Consider the following 17,915-nt stretch of genomic DNA (forward strand, 5'->3'; position numbering starts at 1 on the left):
ATAAAATGTATGGTAGCGTTTAATGTAACATTTTTGGATATTTCTCGTTTTATTTTTAAACATTTATTATGGCCATTTTACTCATTAGGTTAAGTACTTTCGATATCAGTTTAAAGTTTTTTGGTATGTGCAATAGTTATGGAATAATCGCTTGTGCACACTTAACGATTACACCCTGTCACAGAATACATAATAGTAGCTAAACGCTACCCTGTATACTTCTCTCACGCGTCCTACTATAAAGTACAGATTTAGTTACGCGCGAATAACGTGCGTAGGACGTGCGAAGGTTAATTAGTTTCATGCTTCGAGTTTGTGCTTTTATTGAATGTATCAAATTTAAAATATTTTTTACCTTGACATGATTTTAGTTATTTTATCGTGGTAAATTATGTTATATTATTTTTTAAGGTAAAACAAATATTTACAAATGAATTAACGCCCGATCAATGTATAGTCATAGACAATAGACCTAAATGTCAACTAATGTCAAAAATATGAATTTTAAATTTCAATACGTAACGGACATGTTTGAGCGAATTGCGATGTGTTTTAATTTATTTGTTGTATTTTAGATTTAATTATAATTTTGTGACGATAACTAAATTAAAATTGTAATTATAATCAGTGTGTGACACAGGACTACTACAAAATGCAGCAAGTATTAAAGAACAGTAAGTACAAATTTTGCTAAACTAAAATTTTACAAATCGTTTGCGTTCCTATAATTTGTTTGTTCTACTCTTTATTTACAAATTGTTGAGGGAAACCATATTTAATTTTGAATTAAGCCTTTCTAGGCTTCTTATTAAAATCATGAAATCATTTGACTTAATGTAAAAAGCTCAATAAAATTTATGTTGTGAGAATTGTTTGTATTGTTCAATGATCTATTTTCTTAGTTCCGAACACAATAATTATGATACTTCACTCGTCTGTCAATAGGTAGTTTGATTACACTGGTCAACAATGATTTTGTTGCCCTGGATGTGAAAGTGGTTTCGAATAATTTAATGCATATTATATATAGAACTATTAATGGTTTTGGTAGATTGGCTCTAGTTTTTTTTTTATCCTAATTTTCTTACTAGACTCTAAAACGCAGCATGAAATAGAAGGTATATTTGTTTTACATCATTTATTTATTACAAAGTTTTACTTATTGTTTTGTTTTAGTATTTAATTAATTCAAATGGATATAAAAATAGAGAAAAATCATTAAAACTTCTGAAATAGTACAAGGAAATAGATTTTATAAGCTTCTCTTCTTAGTTAATTTTGGGACAATAGTTTTCTTATGGACCATCAGTAATCTGCCATCATGTGACGATCCCATATACCCTGATACCATTATTCCATAATTTTTACTTCTTTTTCGATGTGTTCTTCCTGTTTCTCACAGAAATTCCGCAGATTTACTGGATATCTATCCAGGAGACTGTGGGCAAAGTGTAGCTTTATGCTCGTATTTGCTCATAAAATAATGAAGTTTTTTAAACAACTGTTGTGCCATTTCTTTATAATTTGGTGTTTTAAATTAATCTTAAATTAATTAATACTATATCTCTCCATAATTTACATTCAGCATCAGTTATTAAATTTTGTTAAATTTTCATTTTTTATCAATTGTCGACACGCCCGTCCTGTAGGGCCATCGTGTATTCTTCTTATACTTCTAGATTCCCTCAAAGGCCTAAATTTTCATATTTATTTATTATTCCTAATGAATTTGCTTTGTCTAATTCTATTAATAAAAACATCAAGGGAATTTCGTATACCTATCCACTTTGCTGACCAAGTGCTACTGGGTTTCTTTAACTCAATACAAACCGAACATTGTTGTTCATAAAAATGTTTTTTTACAGAAACCATTTATTATTCTGATATTCTACAGTCAGTTTTATAGAATAGGGTTCTGTCTGAGCGAATTAATGTGCAGAAAACGTAATTCACCTAAAAATAAACACTTGTTAGTAACCCGTACTCTGAAGGGCCGTAAGAAATTTGTATATATGAAAATCCAAATTTAAAAAAAACTAGAGCCAATTAAATAATTTTAATGATTACATTCGCAAACTGGGTACTTGAAATATATAAATCTGTAGAAATATCCAGGGCAACAAAAAAAAATTGTTTTTTTGTTGAGCTGTGTTATTATTGACATTGTTCTTATTACCTCATATTCAAGTTTTCTCTCCATCTATATATACATATAATAAATCTGTAGAAGGGTCAATTCTGTACATTGAAAATATTGAAAAAATAAATAGCAGGGGGTGTTACTGGATCGATACCAAACCCAAATATGTGATTAAAAAAATTTTTGTCTGTCTGTCTGTCTGTCTGTCTGTATGTGAAGGCATCACGTGAAAACTAGCGGTTCGATTTCGATGAAACTTGGTATAATTATACCTTATTATCCTGGGCGTAAAATAGGATACTTTTTATCCTGGAAAAATACGTAGAAAAAAAATAATCTTAATTTTTCAGTTTTATCCATAGACGTTGTTCCGTAGAACCGCGGATATTTATAAGATGTTATTGTCAGAGGTACTCAAAATGGATAAATAAACCATCCACGCGAAGACCGACATCCGCGCGGACGGAGTCGCGGGCGGAAGCTAGTATTCTAAAAAATATCCTTCCTACTAGGTATAATATTATAAATGCGAAAGTTTGTGAGGATGAAAAAAAAAAACTAACTAAAAACTTCCTCTTGAATCACTCTTATTAAAAAAAAACCGCATCAAAATCCGTTGCGTAGTTTTAAAGATTTAAGCATACAAAGAGACATAGGGATAGAGAAAGCGACTTTGTTTTATACTATGTAGTGATATGTCATGTCATTGAGTAAAGCTACCACCAAAACATCTACAAGCATTAAATCATCATTTTCAGAGTTACTCGACCTCCAGTCCATCCTGACAAAGATGTCAGTTGAAGTGTGCTGCAGTCTTGCGCTGCCAGAGTTTGGAGTGTCATGGAAGGACTTATCGCGAGAGGTGCGCAACTCGCGCCTTCCAATGGTGCCGGCTAGCTTCGCGAAGTTGTTGTGCAGGTATTATCTACTAGCTACGCCCCGCAGTTTCACCCGCGTGGCTCCGCTCCTGTTGGCCTTAGCGTGATCTATAGCCTTTTTTTATGCGGAATTCTTTCAAAGATACGTTGCTCCTTCCCCGGGAGCCGTGGGTTATGTCGGATTCTTACCAACTAAAACCCCACTGTGTTCCGTCGAGCCGCTTTAATGATGGGGCCGCGGGTATTGGTTGGAATTCTTCCGCGACCAGCGTGATTTATAGCTTACAAATATGGTAGTTAAGGCTAAAAAGTTTGACTGGAAAATAAGATCTTCTTACTGTTAAAACACTCCCGTCCGTAGCTTCCATAAATATGGCTCCTGTTGATCTTAGCATGATGATATATAGCCTATAGCCTTCCTCGATAAATGAGCTACCTAACACCGAAAGAATTTTTCAAATCGTACCAATAGGTCCCGAGATTAGCGCGTTCAAACAAACAAACTCTTCAGCTTTATAATATTATTAGTAAATAGTAAATTAGTAATTACTAATTAGTATTGGTATAGATATGCAATAATAATTAAAATACATAATATAAAAAATGTAGTCAAATATAAATACTGAGCATAATAAAGTTTAAAATTACATTTTTGCTCTGCAGGATTGCAAATAAAAGAATGGATGCTGAACAGCTAGCAGATTTGGTAGCGAGGTTGCGGCTTAAGTGTAAGTGCTATTATTTATACAGTTTTTATACAGGAATTCCGCCTCCTTGGTACAGTGGTTGTCGCTTGAGCGTAGAACCGAGGGGTCCTGGGTTCGATTCCCGGTGGAGACGAAGAATTATTTATAATTATCTTGTTAGCTGAAATTATTGATGTGAAACTTCTTTATGCAAATAATATTATATTATTATTGACATATGAATAATATTATTATTGACAGTAAAAAAAGTCGCGTCAAGGAGTACGGCGTTGAGTTTGGCATCTTTGAATCTTGCCAATGAAGTTTCACTTCTGACACGTGTACTCGGCACTCAAGCTCTTTTTTTAAAACATATCAATTTCCCCCAAAATTTCCCAATTAATTTCACTTCTTTTTCTTTATTTCTTCTTATTAATAATAATTATCTAACTATATAACTAAGTATTTATTTAAAATTATATATTACTAGCGGTCCGCCCCGGCTTCGCCCGTGGTACATATGAAAAATAGATGTTGGCCGATTCTCAGACTTACCCGATATGCACAGAAAATTTCATGAGAATCGGTCCAGCCGTTTCGGAGGAGTATGTAGACTAACATTGTGACACGAGAATTTTATATATAAGATGATATGTATGTATATAACCCATCTGGTTTCTATAACACAAGCGAAAGCTTAGTATTGGATCAGATCGTGCCGTGTGTGAAAATTGTCCCGAAATAAAAAAAAATATTTTTTACAGTGATAGCAACACAGACACGCACTTGGCATGTGATAACACTATTGGAGCCCCACACGGACCAGCCGGTCAATGTGCTGTCTAGGGCTTTGCCCTCGCGCGTGATACAATCGATACGGGCAGCTAAGGGACATAGGAATATGTGGCCGGAGGTAATGAAGTTTTAAATATTTTTTAACATTGTTTATTTTATAGTTTTTATTAACCGACTTCAAAAAAAAGGAGGAGGTTATCAATTCGGCCGGTATGTTTTTTTTTTATGTATGTACACCGATTACTCCGAGGTTTCTGAACCGATTTACGTGATTCTTTTTTTTGTTCGATGCGGGATGGTGTCGAATTGGTCCCATAAAAATTTTATCCGGATAGGCCCAGTAGTTTTTATTTTATGAGCATTTTTGTCTGTATTTGTAAATGTTGCAAGTGTAAGTTTGAAGTCGGTTGTTTTTAACGCAGTTATCACTTGTATCATTTACATAATATACAGGGTGTAATTGTTAAGTGTGCACAAGCGATTATTCCGTAACTATTTCAGATATCAGAAAACTTTAAGCTGATATCGAAAGTACTTAACCTAAGGAGTAAAATGGCTATAATAAATTTTTAAAAATAAAACGAGAAATATCGAAAAAATTAACTTGAAACCCTCCCTTACATTTAGTATGAGATACGAATATCCCATGTACATTTAATATGAAAGATTTTAGCTTTTTCTTTCTTTTTTTGGTTTTCTGCTTAAATTACTTCTCAAATTTGAAGGGAAGTTCATTTAGAAACTGTAAATAGAGCTCCTCATTGTATTGCACAATGAGGACATCACTTCGAAAATCTGCTATGAATACAAAATGTATGGGAGCGTTTAATGTAACATTTTTGGATATTTCTCGTTTTATTTTTAAAAATTTATTATGGCCATTTTACTCATTAGGTTAAGTACTTCCGATATCAGTTTAAAGTTTTTTGATATATGGAATAGTTACGGAATAATCGCCTGTGCACATTTAACGATTACACCCTGTATATAGGCTACTAGCTGCTCCGCGCGGTTTCACCCCCGTGGCTCCACTCCTGTTGCCCGTAGCGTGATGAAATATAGCCTATAACCTTCCTCGATAAATGGGCTATCTAACACCGAAAGAATTTTTCAAATCGGACCAGTAGTTCCCGAGATTAGTGCGTTCAAACAAACAAACAAACAAACAAACAAACAAACAAACAAACAAACAAACAAACAAACAAACTCTTCAGCTTTATAATATTAGTATAGATATATCATCACGCTAAGACCAACAGGATCGCAGCGATGCGGGTAAAACCGCACAGCACAGCTAGTTCATAAGATCTTTTATTTTTTCCAGGTACAAATCGATAAACTCGGCGACCTTGTTTACATAAGTGTTCAAATGAAGTCCGATACTAAAGAGGGAGCCATTTTGTATATAGCAACTCCACCGGGCCAACCTGTAGCTGTTGTTAGTTCTTTACATAGTGGTTTGGTGAAGACTTGTGTTAAAGGTACGTCTAATCAATCATATTTATCATTACATAGTATAAAACAAATAAATAAATAAATAAATATTATAGGACATTATTACACAAATCGACCTAGTCCCACAGTAAGCTCAATTAAGGCTTGTGTTGTGGGTACTAGGCGACGATAAATATAATATTTAATAAATACATATATAGATAATAACACCCAGACCCAAGAACAAATAATTGAGTTCATCACACAAATATTTGCCCTGACCGGGGATCGAACCCGGGACCGTCGGCTCAGTAGGCAGTTACTTTACCACTGCGCCAACCGCGTCGTCAAGTCGCACAAACAAAGTCGCTTTCTTTGTCCCTATGTCCATATGTGTGCTTGAATCTTTAAAACTGTGCAACGGAATTTTTTTTCATAAAAAAAAATACTTTTAATCTTGCATAAGCAAATTTTTATTTTTACTTAAATTTGATGAGGTTATTTTAAGAGAAAGAGCGATTCACGATGAAGGTTTTAGTATATTATTTACTAGCTTTCCGCCCGCGGCTTCGCCCGCTTTGTCTAAAACCTAATAAATTATACACTAAAACCTTCCTCTTGAATCACTATCTTTTAAAAAAAAAACCGCATAAAAATCCGTTGCGTAGTTTCAAAGATTTAAGCATACATAGGGACAGAAAAAGCGACTTCGTTTTATACTATGTAGTGATTAGGTTTTAGACAAAGCGGGCGAAGCCGCGGGCGGTAAGCTAGTAAATTATAAGTACGAATTGTTTTTTTTTTGAATAAGTATTAAATCAAGTTTATTTCCTTTCAGCACTCGGCTACGAGACATACGAAAACGCTCATCTAAACGGACGCGACATACATTCTCTATTGCGCATATACAACACTGGCAACACTGACCTCGCTGACCATTTGGCCGGGTTGCCAGAGTATCGAGTATTGCCAGTTGTAACGAAGTCCGGTATAGATTATACGGGAAGGAACTATGACGAGGAATATGTTCAGAAAATCATTGGGCCCGATCCGCCCCATTTGTCCAAGTTGACTTTGACGTCGGAAAAAGATTTTTTTGATCCGGAAAGGTGAGATTTTTAAATCTATATAATACTAGGTTTCCGCCCGCGCAGTCAAAGAAAAACCCGCATAGTTCCCGCTCCCGTGGGATTTCCGGGATTGCGTCATTTTCCCGGGATAAAAAGTAGTAATGTCCTTTCTCGGGTATCAAAATGTCTCCATACTAAATTTCATGAAAATTGGTTCAGTGGTTTAGGCGTGATTGAGTAACAGACAGACAGACAGAGTTACTTTCGCATTTATAATATTAGTATGGATTAAGGGCCGATTTTTCAATCCTTGGTTAAAACTTATTCATCGAATAACGTATTAAACTACCATTTCAAAAATGTATTCTAATTACCTGTATTTGACAATGTACAGGTGACATTTTAATATTATTGTGTAATACTTTATTGGACGAATAAATTTTAAGCAAGGATTGAAAAATCGGCCCTAAATATATTATTTTTATTTACAGGTTAAATAAAAAAATGAAATTGACGCTTAACTTGAAGAGCGAAGACGTGGCCAAATCGTTGTTTAGTTGGGCACTTAAAGGGGCAATTGCGCCGACTTCAGAGTTATTCACTATATTCCATAAGATAAAATCGAATAAAATCACTTTGTACGATGAATGATCTAGCTGTGATCAAGATCTAGGATCTATTTATGTGGAATCGGATGTGGGAGGAACTAGAAAGAAAGAAAGAAACATTTATTTCAACAACAAAGTTTTACGAAGAAGAAAAAATAATAGCATGGAAAATTCGCAAAAAAAATGCTCAAAATTGCCTATTAAAATATCATAAAAAGGTCAAAAATGTCCGAGCTGAGATGTATAAGAGCTAGCACGCAAGAGCAACTTTTGTCTCCTTCACTATTTAGTCTCTCCCATCAACTCTATGGGCTAGTAAGAAAGTCCGCGCACGTAGCACGTAGCAGATAATTATTATTGACTAGCTGCTCCGCGCGGTTTCACCCCCGTGGCTCCACCCCTGTTGGTCGTAGCGTGATGATATATAGCCTTATAGACTTCCGCGATAAATGGTCTATCTAACATCGAAAGAATTTTTCAAATCGGACCAGCAGTTCCTGAGATTAGCAATTAGCAGATTAGATATAATTTGAATGTTTTTAGTGTAAAAAGTTGTTAAATTAAAATTGTTCCACATGAAGATTTGCCCCATAAAGATAATTATAATTAATATATTTATATAAATCTCGTGTCACAATGTTTGCTTTCAATGGACTCCTAAACCACTTATCCGATTATAATCTCAAATTGTTATATTGTTATCCGATAGTTCAAATCTCAAATTGTTTTAGAGAAAGCGGGCGAAGCCGCGGGCGGTAAGCTAGTTAATATATAAAAATGTGTGAATCTTGTGTCCTGTGTGTCATTTAGGAGGTCATGATTATGCTAAAATTCAAAGAAAATTATTAGAGCATAACCCTGGGGATTTAAAGTATACAGGGTTACTTGTTAAACACCAGCCACCTCGCAGGACAAGATAGCTAACATCATAAGTAACAACATTTGTTCTACGACTTTTGATAATTAGTTAGATTTTATTTCCATACAACAAAAAACGACGTCCCAAAGTGACACACTCACTCGGGGACTGGGGCGGTTGCGCTATTGCATGCTATGCCTTCAAGCCACAACTCCGCCCGTCAGAGTGCGGAGCGTGAGGTTTTTTCGTTACGGAATTTCTCGATTCGGTCCCCGCGCTCAAGGCCTGCGATAGAAGCTATACAATAGCTTAAAAATTTTCACTTAATTTTCCGTTTGAATATTATAAGCGCATCCCAAAAATTACGTAAACAAAAAGCGAACGAGAGGGGTGAGGTAGGGGCGGTTTGAACTTGACCTATCTGCGACAGTCACCGCATAGACTTACAAATGTTAGGAGAGTACAGTAAAAGCTTAAAAAATCATTTGAAAATAATTTATTGTGTTATGCCAATAGTCGTAGAACAAATGTTGTTACTTATGATGTTAGCTATCTTGTCCTGCGAGGTTGCTGGTGTTTTACAAGTATCCCTGTATACGGGAAAAAGGACTTTAAACCTAATACCATTTGAATATTATAAGTGTACCACCTTAAGGCATTTTAATTATATTGCAATTAATTGGAATTATTTGATGTGTTTAATTTTCTTAATTAAATAAATACCTGTTAAAGAATATAAGTTGTTTTATTCCTTTCTAACTGGTATAACCCGTGGACAAACCCGCGTGTAAAATCAAGTATTCCCATAGCGATGTGTTACTCTGATGAACTACTAGCTTTCCGCCCGCGGCTTCGCCCGCATTTTCAAAGAAAAACCCGCATAGTTCCTGTTCCCGTGGGATTTCCGGGATAAAATCTATCCTATATGTTAATCCAAGTTTCTTTAAGTGTGCTAAATTTCATAGTAATCGGTTCAGTAGTATTTGATCTGAAACAATAACAAACATCCATCCATACTTACAATCTTTCGCGTTAATAATACTAACTAGCTATGCTCCGCGGTTTCACCCACATTGTTCCGTTCCTGTTGTCTCAGATGATGATATTATAGCCTATAGCCTTACTCGATAAATGGTCTATCTAACACTGAAAGAATTTTTCAAATCTGACCAGTAGTTTCTGAGATTATACGAAAATCTGTTGCGTAGTTTTAAAGATTGAAGCATACATGGGGACATAGGGATAGAGAAAGCCACTTTCGTTTTATTTGTTGCAAACTAAATCAATGGCTTTTTTTTCCTAATGTACAGATTACAAAGATCCATTTGTTAGTTAAAAACATATATAACTTAACGTTTAATAATAATATTAGTAAATTAGAAATTGTGTTAGAAATGTGAATGCGTGTGGCGCTAGTGGCGGCCTCTTTCGGTGCATTTAGATCAAACGAGCAAATGCTCATTCTAAACCCACTTATATCAATTTTTTATTGTGTAAACAGGCGTAGAGCATTATTTCGTTGTTCTTTAGTGCGTTCAAAAATATTATATAGGTATTATGCAATGTTCTAATACTGAACTACACTGAATGTTTGTATACGAATATAACTCAGGCCCCGGAATCACAGACACAATAGAAAATCTATTGTGTCGTGGACCGATCGGGCCGCTCGGGGCTCAATGGGTTAAAGATCACGAAAGAATGCTCTTACTAGCTCTATGTTCGTTTGGTTACTACGTAGTCTAAACTGTAAATGCACCATTTATGATTGCGCATTGTATTTTAGGGTTTAACTCTTGCCTGTTACAACCTCTACTATTTGACCATGTTGATATTTTATACAGGGATTTAGATGTTTACTGTGGTTGTGATAGCGATTTCACAAGAAATTTTGAGCACTTTCTATGGGTTCTAGGATGTTCATGTTCAAGTGCGTGTATAGTATAAATCGATTTTACTGGTACATAATTATTGATAAAACTCAAACTCATTTATTTGGCACCAATTTTTACAAAAATAAGGTAATTAAAACAAACAAATAATAGTGACATCTGTTTTAATGTGATGATATACTTATTTTCAATTTATACAAGGCAATCTCAGTTTTTTTGTCTGCAAGTGAATCTATGGTATTTTCTGTGAAGGTAAATAAAACTATAATTTATATTATAAATTCTTTAATGCTATCTACTTATCACTAAAATTTACTAAAATTATCAAGAACATGGTTAAGGCGCGCAACAACGCTCTAATCATGTAAAAATAATTTATACAGAACTTAAAATTTTTATGCATATTGAAGCAAAAATACTGAATAAGTAAATTATTTACAAAAATAAAATCAACAACATTTCATATGTCTTTGTACAAACAGGTACAAACATAAACTCAAACTTTTAAATGACAAAATATTATATTTTACAATAACTAAATAAAAATAAAGTCTTGGTTGCATGATATTTTACATAATAGTTAAGGTTAATGTCAAATTTTACAATAACATTAACGGTAATTTTTACAGTGATAGCAATATGGCGTATTTTTTAGTTACAGATGATCTGAAATCCCCTTTAGATGCCCCAGCAGTTTTGTCCCATTTCCCCTTTTTCGTGTCTCCTTCTTTGTGTCTAAATAAAAACGTTAAAAAAAATGACAAAATTTTCGAGCCGTTCTCGAGTTTTATGCTTATGAACACATTTAGCGATTCATTTTTAGAGTTTCGTACCCAAACTCCGTTTGGGTACGAAACTCGGGACACGGGACCCTATTACTAGTCTGTGCTATTACTAAGCCTCCACTGTCTGTATATCTGTCTCCAGGTTGTTTCTCATAAACCGTGATAGCTAGAAAGTTGAAATTACCACAAATGATGTACATTCGTTGCCGCTATATAAAATAGTACGGAACCCTACGTGCGCGAGTCCAACACGCACTTTTTAATATATAGATTTATTCGACTTGTAATATAGTTCGAAAAGTATATTTCCACTATTCCGATTATAGCTCAATATAAACAATTTAAATGCGCGCCAAAAATAGTTTTTCAGCGTTTATTACGAAATTGTGGTACTGTATACTCGATATACTGTGCCCACAGTGCCTTTTCCAATCGAGCCGTCATTATCTCCATCACGATTCGTGTTCTCAGACATTTTACCATGATTTATATATTCAAATATGGTTTTTGCAGGTGGCTTTTTCCTCCGTATCGTGTACTGGGGTAACGGTGCGTCGCGATCAAACTGTTTAGTAACAAAATCCTTATAAGTATCATTGAACGTCACTTTAGTTGTGTCCGTTTGATTGTCACTGTTCAAGATATCTGTTTGGATAGTCCTGTTACACTTATATTGTTCGGCATTTTTACACAGTGTGCTAGTTTTAAACAACTCCATTTCAACATCTTTAAGTTCGACTGACCTGGATGTACCGCTATCATTATCACTATCACTATCGATTTGAACACTCGCTAACGAGAACGTATTCACTATTTTCGGGGTTGTATCAAATTTGGGTCTTTTCACTGCACTCGCATCACTATCCTGCAACGTGTTTGGTATTTGCGCAAAATTGTCCTGTTTATCTGTATTTTCTATTTCTTCATCGTAGCTCGTCAATACAGACGCCATTTCTAGCGCCTTGCTCATTAAAACCCTCAATCTGTTCACGTCAATCTTCGCTGCGTCAACTGCAATGTTCTCTAGCAATATTTTGAGTTTCAAGTACTGGTCGTTGCCGTCCATGATTACTTTAGTAGCGTTGTAGCCTTCTACTGGGTTGAACAGTTTCGATATATAATATTTCTTGTATTTCGCTGGCAATGTGTATTTTTTCTTCATAAGCTCGTGGGTTTCGAAGAGATCAACGTGTATCCCATTACCATACTCTTGGGCGATCATTAAACCGGGACATATTTGCGCTCTACTCCCGTTCACATATACGCAGCGGTAATATTGTTTATTGTCGTGTTCTTCTGCTTTCGTATATTGCACCAACGATTGTGCCTCTATGTATTCTTTCCATGATAGAAAATCTGTGAATAGAACAAAAATTTTAAGTTATTTTTTGTCAGTTAGTTATACTAAACATAAGTGATTAAAGAAATAATCTTGATTCTCACAAGAAATCATTTTTTATGAAAAAATAATAAGTAAAAAAAGAGCTTGTGTGCCGAACAGAAAGAAGTGAACCTTGTTTGGCAGTATCAAAGGTACCAAAATCGTCGCCTTCTTCCATGAAGTGACGGTATTGCCATGACGCGAACTTGAAATTTTACTCACAACGGTCTATAGAAGTTTCACTTCAAAAATTTTTGTTTAATGTTAAAAAGAAGCAAAATTTTGTAGGAACAAGATAATCTGTACAAATATGTTCTTGACTATAGGCATTAATCTTACTAATATCATAAATGCGAAAGTTCTCTATCTGTCTGTCTCTTCACGCCTATACCACTGCACCAATTTGGATGAAATTTTATAGAAAGATAGCTTGAGATATCTGAAAATAGGATAGTTTTTATGTGTAAATAGTATAAGTCTGTGAGGATGTATGTGTATGTTTGTTACCCTTTCACGCAAATACTACTGAACCGATTACAATGAAATTTAGTACACATATAGAGGGTAACTTGGATTAACACACAATATAGGTTTTATTCCGGAAATCCCACGGGAACGGGAACTTTGCGGGTTTTTCTTTGAAAACGCGGGCGAAGCCGGGGCGGACCGCTAGTATTCTAAAAGCTCACAAACTCACCGCTATAGCTGGGAAAGTACATAGTTTCCTTCGCCTGTCCGTGTACTTGCATATGATTTTCAATCTCCACAGTTGTAAAAAACTTTTTGCATATCGCACAGTGATAAGTGCTAGCGTCACAAACTAAGTTTCCCTGCAGACATTGGTGGAATAGTAACGATTTCACGGTTTTATTGCAAATAACACACTGTTGTACAATGACTTTCTCAATGCTTTCTGGATTTCTGGAATATAAAACGCATAAAAAACAATATCACGTCACTAGTTATAAATGCGAAAGTAACTCTGTCTGTCTGTTACGCTTTCCCGCTTCAACCGATTTTGATGAAATTCGGCACAGACAATCTTTAGACGCTGAGAAAGAACATAGGCTACCTTATATCAAAACACTACGCGGGCGAAGTCGCGAGAGGAAGCTAGTCTTAATATATAAATCTCGTGTCACAATGTTTGTCCTCAATGGACTCCTAAACTACTTAACCGATTATAATAAAATTCGCACACCATGTGCAGTCGATCCAACTTGAGAGATAGGATAGTTTAAATCTCAAATCGTTTTAGAGAAAGCGGGCGAAGCCGCGGGCGATAAGCTAGTCTTCTATAAATAAATATGTATTACACTTTAGATACTTACATTCCACCTACACTGTGGTAAAATTGCAGATGCTCAACCACATTTATATATTTAGGGTACAATATATTGCACATCGGACACTCGTAATACTCAAACATTTCTAATTTTCTTGTTACATCGCCAGTTAAATCTTCTGGCGGGTTATTCTTCGTTAAAAAATCATTGCCAACTATTTGTTCGTTCAACAAATTCGTCCTTACAGATATTTTTGGACATAAAGTTTGGATTGTTTGCGTTTCTTGTTCTTTAGTTGTTCCGTCTTGGTTATTTTCTGCTGGTTCTTGCATTACATTACACGTACTGGTTTCAATCTGGAAAGATATTGTTAATCTATATATCTATATATATGTATATAAAACTCAAAGGTGACTGATATAGTGATCTATCAATGCACAGCTCAAACCACTGGACGTATCGGGCTGAAATTTGGCATGCAGGTAGATGTTAGGACGTAGGCATCCGCTAAGAAAGGATTTCCCGAAATTCTTGCGGGATCTGGGAAAAACGGGTATGCACGTACAATGTCGTGGGCGGAAGCTAGTTTTTATTTTATATTTATGTGATGAATATATTGTGAAGTATATTACAATTTGTATGGGGTAACTTATCCTACCAATATTATATATGCAAAAGTTTGTGACAATGGATGTATGTTTGTTATTCTTGCACATAAAAACTACTGAACTAATTACAATGAAAACTGGTATGTAGATGAAGAACCAAAATAGGACATAATCTGTTTTATCCTAGAAATCCAACAGGAATGAGAATTATGCGGGTTTTCCTTTGAATATGCGGGTGGAAATCTAATTTAAAAAACAATCAAAACATAAAACTCATGATATTATTGGCACCAATAAATAAATATTTGGTGACAATTTTCACACACGGCACGATCTGATCCCATGCTAAGCTTTCGCTTGTGTTATGGAAACCAGATGGCTGATAAACATACATATATAATTTTAAATAAATACTTACATAGATAATTAACACCTAGACACAGAGCAAACATCTATGTTCATCACACAAATGTTTGCCCCGGGTGGGAATCGAACCCACAACCAGTGACTTGGAAGGCAGAGTCACTACCAACCAAGCCAACCGGTCAATCATTTTTAAATTTGATAAGTGTAAGTTTGAACTGTATTTAAACTGTCCACTTAGATTCAATATCTGAGTCAGTTACATACAAACATACAAGTGAAGCTAATATATATTATTTTTTAACATGTTTTACCCCAAAAAATAACATAAGCGTGTTAAAAAGATACCTCGTCTTCATCCAGCTCTATCGGAGTGTTAGGTCTCTGGAAATCGTCGGAATAATTGATACCCTTCTTCTTCAAAACACGCCACACCTTAGTAAGGCTTGTATTGAGTATAGATGCGGTTTCTTCACATATTCGTCTTTTACGCTTACAATCATTTAGCGGCCATGTTTTAAGGAAATGTTTATACACATTCACTATATTGATTTCATCTGCTTCCTTAGATACATTCTGTAAAATAAAAAACACTAATATTACAAGGCTGATGAGTTTGTTTGAACACGCTAATCTCAGGAACTACTGGTCTGTTTTGAAAAATTCTTTCGGTGATAGATAGCCCATTTATCAAGTAAAGTCATATTATATCATCATTCTAAGACCAACAGGAGCGGAGCCACGCGGGTGAAATCGCGGAGCACAGCTGAAAGTGTGAATACAACTAAAATGTAAAGACATGTTTTGTCCTAAGTACAGAGAGACTGGCCTCCTCTCCATTGTTTATTTATTTATCTATGTTATACTAGCAAACTCGGCGAACTCCGTATCGCCACCAGAGACACCTTTTCTTTGCTATAAACCTCACGGAGCCCGAGACCTTTCCGACGAATGCAAAACCGTGGAAATCGGTTCGTGCGTTCTGGAGTTATAGCGTCAGGAAGGAAAACCCGACTTATTTTTATATAATAAAAGAATACAATAAATACCGACCATAATGTTTTGCGTCTTTTTGGACAAGGTTCCTTTAAAATATTTTTATTTATTGGACTTTTAGATTGCTTTTGTTTTCTTGTTTATCTTTTACACAACGCCGTTTGACACATTTTATGTGGACTGTACAAGTGCATTTTAAATGACGTATAATCCGAATAATCTCATTTTGAGCATAAATCTACAGTGAAATAATTATTAATTATAAACAAACTTGTTATTATACCTACCATTTTTAAGGATGTTTTCCTCATGTTTTCACGTTAAATATTGTTTTTATTTTATTTTATTTGACATCTCAGAACAAGAACGTATTGACATTGACTTAAATGATCCGAGCATAGACATTAGACAGACTATAGACAATGTACTCAAACAAAATTGCCACCCTTCGAAAAGAATAATCCATACTTCCATACTAATATTATAAATGCGAAAGTAACTCTGTCTGTCTGTCTGTTACTCAATCACGCCTTAACTACTGAACCAATTTGCATGAAATTCGCATTCAAAATAGAGATATTTTGATACCGCTTGATAAAGGACATAGGCTACTTTTTACCCCGGAACATAGGATAGGTTTTATCCCGGAAATCCCACGGGAACGGGAACTATACGGGGTTTTCTTTGACTGCGCGGGCGATGCCGCGGGTGGAAAGCTAGTATTTTATAAAGAGAATTACAAGTATGCTTACAAAATCAGCATCTGAATTAAATTGTGTTAGATTACTGTCTTCTTCTTCTTCCTTCTTAACTTCCATAGGTTCTTCAACTAGAGAACTTGTGGAAGGAATAGGTTTTTCTGATTTCTGAAAAGCAAAATTGATGAATTAGTAGTAGTAGTAATTTAAAAGGAATTTTATAACTACTTCTTTCGTTGCTATAGTTTAAACAAGTATTAATAATAACTACAAGTTGAATAGATGATTACATAAATCATAATTATAATTACCAGCATTGGAACGGCATTAGGATGTAGAACAGTCACTTTCTTTTTTTTAAAAATGTCGTTTGCCGCAAAATGTTTGCTACAAAGTTTAGAAAACTTTTTTGGTGTCCAATTTGGTCGCCCCGTAGCCTCAATCCAACGCATTCGTAAATCATCGTTTACAGGAAAACTGAAACAAATATATTTAACTGTAAAACTGTATTTATTTAAAAAAAATACTTGTGAGTTTTGGGGAAATTTAGTACCAGAAGATGGCAACACTAAAGCTAATTATTTTTAGGTTATATCAAGGTAAACAATCGACTTTTTAAGCTTATTTCACAGAGCAAGTAATATAGGAAATGAATCGTACTTACGAGTGGAAAGACAAATCGGGAAGCTTCATTTCACTGTCACTTTTACACTCCAAAACGCTACAACGAACCATTATTATTCCGAGTAAACACTTCTTCAATGTCTTGTACAATGCCTGCAGCTTACTCTGAAGGTTATAGCGCCTTCACCTCAGTCACTACTCTTTTTATTTTGAAAAACAATAGAGCAACGGATACAAATTTCTTCAAATTTGTTTAGCAAACTGGTTTGCACTTTGCTAATTGCTGGCCTTGAAAAAACAGGCACGCAACGCGAAACAAAACATCGAATCGTGTTGTTTCGTTTCTTATCATGACGTGGGCATAAGTTGTTTTCTTTCTTGTGTGAATGCGGTGGAACTCTGAGCGGTGGAAGCTATCACTTTCTCTTATGTCTCTGTCAGTCTGTCTACGCTTCAACCACAGAATAGAATATATTATAAAGGTGCATTAACACAATCGCGCGAATAGCAAGGCGAAAAACTTAGATCAGTAGATTGTATGCATGTGGACCCGCTATTGACTTTGAAATTCGCGTAAACTCAAACATAAACATTTATTTATTCAATAAGACTTCTTCTAGAAGCACTTTTGCTTTTAATAACTCGAGCGGTATTATTTTGAGTAAGCGATAAATAAACCAAAAAAATGACGGATTTTGGTTGATAATAAAATTCAAATTGAGTGTACTAAAGTGGATTGGGATTAGAATCACATGCATTCATTAGAGATTAAAATTCTAACTAAACGTCCAATTTATAGGTCTACAAATAGC

The 17,915-nt window shown here is 34.9% G+C and overlaps 2 protein-coding genes across 4 annotated transcripts; one reads left to right on the forward strand and one right to left on the reverse strand.

The window, feature by feature from the left end:
- Nucleotides 1-529: 529 nt before the first annotated feature.
- On the forward strand, nucleotides 530-9,206 carry LOC123704591. Its single transcript, XM_045652978.1, has 7 exons — nucleotides 530-674; nucleotides 2,899-3,058; nucleotides 3,682-3,746; nucleotides 4,469-4,617; nucleotides 5,824-5,980; nucleotides 6,772-7,042; nucleotides 7,495-9,206. The coding sequence occupies exons 1-7, from the start codon at nucleotides 653-655 to the stop codon at nucleotides 7,652-7,654; spliced, it is 984 nt and encodes a 327-aa protein (XP_045508934.1). The 5' UTR covers nucleotides 530-652; the 3' UTR covers nucleotides 7,655-9,206.
- A 1,424-nt stretch (nucleotides 9,207-10,630) lies between these two features.
- LOC123704592 lies at nucleotides 10,631-17,677 on the reverse strand. Of its 3 annotated transcripts, XM_045652980.1 has the most exons (7): nucleotides 17,144-17,677; nucleotides 16,791-16,956; nucleotides 16,534-16,647; nucleotides 15,134-15,361; nucleotides 13,860-14,170; nucleotides 13,226-13,449; nucleotides 10,631-12,503 (listed from the first exon to the last, which is right to left on the reverse strand). In XM_045652980.1, exons 1-7 carry the CDS (start codon nucleotides 17,212-17,214, stop codon nucleotides 11,524-11,526), a joined length of 2,094 nt encoding a protein of 697 aa, XP_045508936.1. In that variant the 5' UTR covers nucleotides 17,215-17,677; the 3' UTR covers nucleotides 10,631-11,523. The 3 variants fall into 3 exon arrangements, with proteins under 3 accessions (XP_045508936.1, XP_045508937.1, XP_045508938.1); XM_045652981.1 differs by lacking the exons at nucleotides 16,534-16,647; nucleotides 16,791-16,956; nucleotides 17,144-17,677 and adding an exon at nucleotides 16,069-16,176; XM_045652982.1 differs by lacking the exons at nucleotides 16,534-16,647; nucleotides 16,791-16,956; nucleotides 17,144-17,677 and adding an exon at nucleotides 15,839-15,994.
- Between the last annotated feature and the right edge of the window lie 238 nt (nucleotides 17,678-17,915).

The sequence above is a fragment of the Colias croceus genome, chromosome 30 (genome assembly GCF_905220415.1).
Source record: "Colias croceus chromosome 30, ilColCroc2.1".
NCBI lineage: Eukaryota > Metazoa > Arthropoda > Insecta > Lepidoptera > Pieridae > Colias > Colias croceus.

What these genes read in the sequence shown, in the direction of transcription:
- LOC123704591 (XM_045652978.1), top strand. Translation starts at nt 653, where the DNA reads ATGCAGCAAGTATTAAAGAACA. An exon ending in GCAGCAAGTATTAAAGAACA is followed by an intron (nt 675 to 2,898) that starts GTAAGTACAAAT and finishes CATCATTTTCAG; the next exon opens with AGTTACTCGACCTCCAGTCC. An exon ending in ATAGGAATATGTGGCCGGAG is followed by an intron (nt 4,618 to 5,823) that starts GTAATGAAGTTT and finishes TATTTTTTCCAG; the next exon opens with GTACAAATCGATAAACTCGG.
- LOC123704592 (XM_045652980.1), bottom strand. Translation starts at nt 17,214, where the DNA reads ATGGTTCGTTGTAGCGTTTTGGAGTGTAAAAGTGACAGTGAAATGAAG. An exon ending in CCCGATTTGTCTTTCCACTC is followed by an intron (nt 16,957 to 17,143) that starts GTAAGTACGATT and finishes TATTTGTTTCAG; the next exon opens with TTTTCCTGTAAACGATGATT. An exon ending in TAGAGCTGGATGAAGACGAG is followed by an intron (nt 14,171 to 15,133) that starts GTATCTTTTTAA and finishes ATATCTTTCCAG; the next exon opens with ATTGAAACCAGTACGTGTAA.